This window comes from Corticium candelabrum, chromosome 17 (assembly GCF_963422355.1).
Source record: "Corticium candelabrum chromosome 17, ooCorCand1.1, whole genome shotgun sequence".
Classification (NCBI taxonomy): domain Eukaryota; kingdom Metazoa; phylum Porifera; class Homoscleromorpha; order Homosclerophorida; family Plakinidae; genus Corticium; species Corticium candelabrum.
The window spans coordinates 4999493-5006992 of NC_085101.1; the positions used below are offsets into that span (position 1 = coordinate 4999493).

The 7500-nt window shown below is 37.5% G+C and overlaps 2 protein-coding genes across 3 annotated transcripts in view; both read left to right on the top strand.

Moving 5' to 3' along the window:
* The window catches only part of LOC134192891 (uncharacterized), a 20967-nt gene extending 14408 nt beyond the window's left edge, over nucleotides 1-6559 (top strand). The window contains exons 12-16 of the mRNA XM_062661646.1: nucleotides 110-475; nucleotides 1794-1968; nucleotides 5429-5550; nucleotides 5624-5747; nucleotides 6303-6559. Coding sequence (XP_062517630.1) covers nucleotides 110-475; nucleotides 1794-1968; nucleotides 5429-5550; nucleotides 5624-5747; nucleotides 6303-6388 — 873 coding nt within the window. The 3' untranslated portion in view covers nucleotides 6389-6559. The remainder of the gene's footprint in view (nucleotides 1-109; nucleotides 476-1793; nucleotides 1969-5428; nucleotides 5551-5623; nucleotides 5748-6302) is intronic.
* Nucleotides 6560-6729: 170 nt separating this feature from the next.
* LOC134193075 (uncharacterized) overlaps nucleotides 6730-7500 on the top strand; it is a 14019-nt gene continuing 13248 nt past the window's right edge. For both annotated transcript variants that reach the window (XM_062661862.1, XM_062661863.1), the window contains exons 1-3: nucleotides 6730-6820; nucleotides 6877-7061; nucleotides 7129-7220. In XM_062661862.1, the coding sequence (XP_062517846.1) occupies nucleotides 6754-6820; nucleotides 6877-7061; nucleotides 7129-7220 (344 nt within the window). In that variant the 5' untranslated portion in view covers nucleotides 6730-6753. The remainder of the gene's footprint in view (nucleotides 6821-6876; nucleotides 7062-7128; nucleotides 7221-7500) is intronic.

Sequence of the window (7500 nt, forward strand, 5' to 3'; positions counted from 1 at the left end):
ATTTATTTATTAATAGCATTAATTACCAAAATGCAATATTAACATCATTACTCACTGGTTGTAAAGTTAATTAATTAATTAATTTATTTATTTATTTATTTATTTATAGGACATTGGTGCAGTATTCACGGGTCTAATGGAAGCCGTAGGAGCCGCTGATAAAGTTTTCAAGTTGATCGATCGCCAGCCTAAAATCGATCACAACGAAGGCTCATCAAAGCCCAAAACCTTTCGTGGTTGCATCGAATTTCGAGACGTCTCGTTTGCTTATCCTTCACGACCGGATTCGTTTGTGCTTCAAAATGTGTCATTTAAAGCAGAACCTGGAGACGTGATTGCTTTGGTTGGTCCAAGTGGTGGAGGAAAGACGTCGTGTATTAGCTTGCTGGAACGATTTTATGATCCGTTGAGTGGGTCTGTGCTGATTGATTCGAAGCCGTTGTCGTGTTATGATCATAAGTACTTACACACAAAAGTATGGCATGTGTATCTGTTTATGTCTTATTTGTTTGTTTGAGTGTCTGTCCATCTGTTTATTTTTTGTTTATTTATTTGTTTGTTTATTTATTTGTTTGTTTGTTTGTTTGTTTGTTTGAGTGTCTGTCTGTCTGTTTATTTTTTGTTTATTTATTTGTTTGTTTGTCTGTTTTTTTGTTTGTTTGTCTGTATCTATTTGTTTGTTTGTCTATTTACTTGTTTGTTTGTTTATTTGTTTGTTGTTTGTTTGTTTGTTTGTCTATTTGTTTGTCTATTTGTTTGTTTGCCTATTTGTTTGTTCGTTTGTGTATTTGTTTGTTTGTTTGTTTATTTGTTTGTCTATTTGTTTGTTTGTTTATTTGTTTGTTTGTTTGTCTGTCTAGCTGTTTATAGTTTATATTTTGTTTGTTTGTTTGTTTGTCTATTTGTTTCTTTGTTTGTTTGTCTGTCTATCTCTCTATGTTTGTTTGTTTGTTTGTCTATTTGTTTGTTTATTTGTTTGTCTGTCTATCTGCTTATTGTTTGTTTATTTATTTGTTTTTTTGCTTATCTATTTGTTTGTCCATTTGTTTGTCCATTTTTGTTTGTTTGTTTTCTTGCCTATCTGTTTGTTTGTTTCTCTATTTGTTTGTCGTTTTTGTTTGTCTGTCTGTTTATTGTTTATTTATTTATTTATTTGTTTATTTGTTGTCTGCCTATCTGATTGTTTGTCTATTTGTTTGTTTGTCTATTTGTTTATTGTTTGTTTATTTGTTTGTTTTTGTCTGCTTACCTGTTTGTTTGTTTGTTTCTATATTGTTTGTCTGTCTGTTTGTTTGTTTGTTGTTTGTCTGTTTGTTTGTTTATTGTTTGTCTATTTGTTTGTTTGTTTGTTTGTTTGTTTGTTTGTTTGTTTGTCTATTTGTTTGTTTGTCTATTTGTTTGTTCGTTTGTGTATTTGTTTGTTTATTTGTTTATTTGTTTGTCTGTTTGTTTGTTTATTTGTTTGTTTGTTTGTTTGTCTGTCTAGCTGTTTATAGTTTATATTTTGTTTGTTTGTTTGTTTGTCTATTTGTTTCTTTGTTTGTTTGTCTGTCTATCTCTTTATGTTTGTTTGTTTGTTTGTCTATTTGTTTGTTTGTCTGATCTGTTTGCTGTTACTCTTCTGTCTGTCTTTCTGTTTATTAGATGCATGTATTTGTGTGTTCATCTGCTGTTTGCATGATTTTCTGACTGTCAGTTTATGTGGTGTGTTTTCATTCCTTTTGTCATTTTTGTTTGTCTGTGTCTTTGCTTTATGACATACTAGCATATATCACATTGATATCAATTGACAGGTATCAATGGTCGGTCAGGAGCCGACATTGTATGCATGCACAATACAAGAGAATATCACTTATGGAATAAGTGACGTAACACAAGAAAGAGTCACAACTGCAGCCAGGCTAGCAAATGCTCACGACTTCATCGAAAGAATGAATGCAGGATACCAAACACAGGCTGGAGAGAAGGGTAGTTGTGTGAGTGTTTGTGTGTGTGTGTGTGTGTGTGTGTGTGTGTGTGTGTGTGTGTGTGTGTGTGTGTGTGTGTGTGTGTGTGTGTGTGTGTGTGATTATTTGTGTCTGTCTGTCTGTCTGTCTGTCTGTCTGTCTGTCTGTCTGTCTGTCTGTCTGTCTGTTTGTCTGTTTTAATACATATATTTCATACATTGAAACTAGTACACTCACACTAAACTGTAAAACAAACAAGCAAGCCCGCAGGCCCTACGCTAAAACTAACTGCTAACGCCTAAACAACTGAAATGAGTAAGACTCAAAATTACACGAGTTACACTGAGCAAGTTTCGAAAGTTTTCTAGTAATTACTCTTGCATTACACCGTTGCAACGCAACGGAAATACAGTGTCGCCAGTATACAATGAAGTCAGTGCTGTTGTTCTGTCCATCTTCGTTGACTGAAAGGGTTGATAGAGCACGTAATAGACTCTGAGATCTTCCACCCCAACGACCAAAGTTTTCAAACACAACAGGTATACATGTCGAAGAATTCCCAAAAATGTCAAACTGCTGACCATATTTTGTCACTTTCTGCTGCTCTCTTCTAGCTGCAGCTGCACCATCCTCCTTGGAAGTGAGCGACAGGATGTCACCATTCCAAGGATGGGCAAGCGAAATATCCAATTCAACGTCAGTGCCAGATTGAGGGTTGGAATACACAATATCTGGTCGACAAAGGTTGCCATCATATAGGTCCCTGGGCTCCGTGTTGTGAGTAATGTGGAGATCACTCAAACAATTTGCCCGTTTGTCTGTTTGTCTGTCTGTGTTGGCAGTCTATTTGTCTCCTTCTGCTCATTGTGTGTGTGTGTGTGTGTGTGTGTGTGTGTGTGTGTGTGTGTGTGTGTGTGTGTGAGGAGGCGATACCATCTGCTGGCTCACTTCACTGTTCAACTTCATCTGGAGCAGCAAGAGTATCCCCTCAGATTGGTTGAACCACCTCATTGACCCTCTTCACAAGAAGGGAAGTCGTTCCGAGTGCGACAACTATAGAGGCATTGCCCTCTTGAACATCCCCAGCAAGGTTTTACTCGTGTTATATTGAACAGGATCAAACCCAGAGCGGAGGCCCTCTTGCGTGAGAACCAGTGTGGTTTCCGCAAGGGTAGAGGGTGCACTGACCAACTCTTTTCTCTCAGGGTGTTGATGGAAAAAGCCAGGGAGTACCATTGTCCTTTATACATCTGTTTTGTAGACCTCCGTAAGACCTACGACTCAATCAATAGAGCAGCTCTCTGGTCTGTTCTTCAGTATTGTTACCACTTGCCATCTAAGTTGCTCAAAATCATTGAAGCATTGCACAGTAACACTTCTGCCGCTGTAAGGACCTATGGTAAAATCTCAGATCATTTCTCTGTATCTAGTGGTGTCAAACAGGGTTGTGTACTTGCTCCAACCTTATTCAACCTCTACTTTGACTCTGTGATTCGACTTGTCATTACTGATCACCAACCAGATGTAGGTGTGTGTTTGTCATATCTTCTGGATGCTGACCTGGTAGGAAACAGGAAGAAGCTTACATCAGAGGTGTCAGTGTCAGACTTTGAATATGCTGATGATATGGCATTGATATCTGATTCTTATGAAAGTCTATCCTCCTTGCTGGAATCTCTGGATTCGTCTTGCCATCACATGGGGCTTACCATCAACTACAAGAAGACCAAGCTTCTAGCTGTCCTACCTGGAGCTGATGCCCATTCTCCATCTCCCATTTCTCTGCATCCTGATTGTGATCCCATTGAGGTGGTACCATCCTTTCAGTACCTTGGAAGTTATCTTTCTAACAATTGCACCTTGGACATTGAGATATCAACATGGATCACCAAAGCATCTCAGTCATATGGGTCACTTAACTGCTTCCTTTGGCACTAGAGGAAGATCAAGTCTACCACCAAGCTGAACATCTTTGTCTCTGTAGTTCTTTCCACCCTCTTATATGGTCTGGAAACAGCAGTACTTCTGGAGCTGCACATACACTGGTTACAGAGTTTTGTGATGAGAAGCCTCCGCTTCATCCTTGGAGTGTCCCTGTGGGACGGGAAGAGAGACACCTCCATCAGAAAGATAGCCCACCTACAAAGAATCTCCACCATGCTGACACAGAGACGTCTTTGGTTATTGGGTCACATCTTGCACATGGATGAGCGTCGTCTACCAAGGAAGCTTTTGGTGTGCGCATCACCCCAAGGTAGACGTTCAGTCGGAGGCCAGAGAATGAGATGGAACGATTTAGTACTGAGGGATTTAAGGAATTGCAATCTTGATGGGGTTTGGAGGATACTAGCAGAAGATAGGAATGAATGGAGGAATCAGATCTGGGCTGCCACACAGGAAGTAAATTTCAAGAAGGAAGAACAAGAGAAATACCGCAAGGATGAGCAGAAACGTCATCACGAAGCAAGGCAAACGACATCAGAGTTTGCTTTGCACTGCAGCTTTGATGGTTGTGGTTTTACTGCTGTAAATCATGCCGGCCTTGTAAACCACCAGAGACAGAAACATGGTCTGTCCCTGACTAGTCAATGTCAGTACTGTCACCAAACGTTCCGTCAACAAGGCCTCCACAACCACGAGCGTTTGTGCTGTCAGAGAACATCCACTCCTCCGATATAGACTATGGTGACCTTGACCTGCATCGTTTCTCATTGAAATGAACGCAGCGTGAAGTGAAGTGTGTGTGTGTGTGTGTGTGTGTGTGTGTGTGTGTTTGTGTGTGTGTGTGTGTGTGTGTGTTTGTTTGTTTGTTTGTGTGTGTCTGTATATCTGTCTGTCTGCTTCAGTGTGTTTGTGTGTGTGTGTGTGTGTGTGTGTGTGTGTCTGTCTGTCTGTCTGTCTGTCTGTCTGTCTGTCTGTCAATACATATATTTTCAAACATTGAACTATTATACACCATCTAAGCAAAGCAACTAAATACTACCCAAGCCAATAGAGCTTGGTTCTACCTACAACTATTTATGTTTATGTGGCTGTCTCTTGAAACAATCTTGTCTGTCTGTCTGTCTGTTTGTCTGTCAATACATATATTTTCAAACATGGAACTATTATACATCACTGCAAAGTACATAACTATAATTGTCTGTTTGTCTGTCTGTCTGTCTGTCTGACAAATTTTCATATATTTTTATACATCAAAGCTAATACAAGTGAAACTAAAGTAACAACTAATGAACAACAAGTGTCACAACTACAATTACAATTACACAAATAACTAGTAGCATTAAAAAACTCCCCTACAGAGCCTACAAACCAAAATTTAGTTTATGTCTGTCTGTCTGTCTGTCTGTCTGTCTATCTGCTTGTGTGTGTGTGTGTGTGTGTGTGTGTGTGTGTGTGTGTGTGTGTGTGTGTGTGTGTGTGTGTGTGTGTGTGTGAAAATCCAAAGACAAATACTTACATATATGCAATATTGTTTTCAGGAGTTCAACTCTCAGGCGGCCAAAAACAGCGAGTGGCAATTGCTCGATCAATCATCAGAGATCCCGCAGTTTTATTACTCGATGAAGCAACTAGTGCGTTAGATGCAGAGAGTGAGCACCTTGTAAGTTACTATAAACAATTGGAATTTTGCAATTGATCATTTTGTATATGGTTTGTCATGGTTGTGTGTCCAGGTTCAAGATGGTTTGTTTCGATGTATGAAGGATAAGACTGTGGTGGTCGTTGCTCATCGACTGAGCACAGTGGAGAACGCAACGAGAATCATAGTGATCGACAAAGGCGTCGTAGTCGAGCAAGGTACGAAACAACATTTTGTGTGTTTGTGTTTACAAGCATATTTAGAGAAAGAAAAACATACATATGTATTACAATAGATATTAACTGATTTTACTCATTCTACATTGTGGCATTCATATCGATGCATTAGGTATTATACATTGATATCAACAAATTATTGATATTAATTGATTTATTATTTTACATTGTAGCATTGATATCAATGCATTGGGTGTGTTATGCATTGGTATCAATTCATTATTGATATTAATTTATTTTATTTATTCTACATTGTGGCATTAATATCAATGCATTGTATATGTAATTATATCAACACTTTATTGATATTAATTCATTTTATTTATTCTACATTGTAGCATTAATATCAATGCATTGCATATGCGTTTATATCAACATATTATTGATATTAATTGATTTTACTTATTGTGGCATTGAAATCAATTTATTATGTAATATGCATTGATATCAACACACATTGCTCTGTCTTGTAATAGACTCTTTGCCATGTTGTAATATCATGCTGGTGATTTCGTCAGTGCATGCTGTTTGGTTTAGGAACGCATCAAGAATTGTTGAGAGTTGATGGTTTGTATGCAAAGCTAGTGCAGAGACAACTGTTGCCGATGAAAAGGGAAGAGTGATGAACAGTCAAACTGCAAGTCTTCAGGAAATTTTCACACTCCATAAAAGCCGCACTTATGGTGGCAGTTAGAATTTCTATTCACTTGGTAACTGCAATTATTAATATTGTGTAATAAGTTATTGGCCAATGATCAGACGTCATGTTTTCTTGAATATATTTTGTAATCATACCTCAGGTTTTATGTACCTTGTGACGTATATCGCACCTTATTTATTAAATATTGATAAATAATAATATTAAGTTAATATTAATAATATTAGTTTAATTAAGTGTAATTTGCAAAGCGCGGCAATCTGGCGCAGCGAGTAACATAGCGCACGTTAACGCCAACTCCGTAAAGACCAGCGTACACAAAGTCATTTCATGAACAGAGCAAATAGGAAATCAAAATCCGGACGCAGGGCTCATGAAAAGAAAAGATTTCCATCCGGTAAGACGTCCTACCACGTCGAATTAACGTTTCTCATCTACAGAGCTGGATTGCAGGAAAAGACGACAGCGACACTGTAGCAAATGAATCCGACAGAGAGTGTGTAGACAGAGAAGTACAGACCGACGAAAACTGGGACATAATCGATGAAAACAACGCCGATCACCATGGCAACGAATTCGATCAACTTTGTGATCACGTGACGCGTAGCCTCGCGGCGCTACACGGCGCGCTACACGATGTAGCAAGTGCAACATTGTTTCACGCGTGTGTTGGTTGCTACATAGTGTGTGCATGTGTCGTTCTAGTTTTGGACGTGGAAAGATGACATGCTACGACAAGCATTGCCATCGTCTGTCTTACTTCGACTTACTCTCGTTGCTGGAAAACTGTACAGAACGTATGTGACTATATGTTCTAACTTTTTGGGTTAAATAATTTATTTAATTATTATACAATTATTATACTTAATTAATTAATTTTAATTTATTATTAATAATTTAGAGACTTTATTTAGTTAACATGAAATTAATTGATATAATTAATTAATTAATTTTAATTTATTATTAATAATTTAGAGAATTTATTTAGTTAAAATGAAATTAATTCATATAATTAATTAATTAATTTTAATTTATTATTAATAATTTAGAGAATTTATTTAGTTAATATGAAATTAA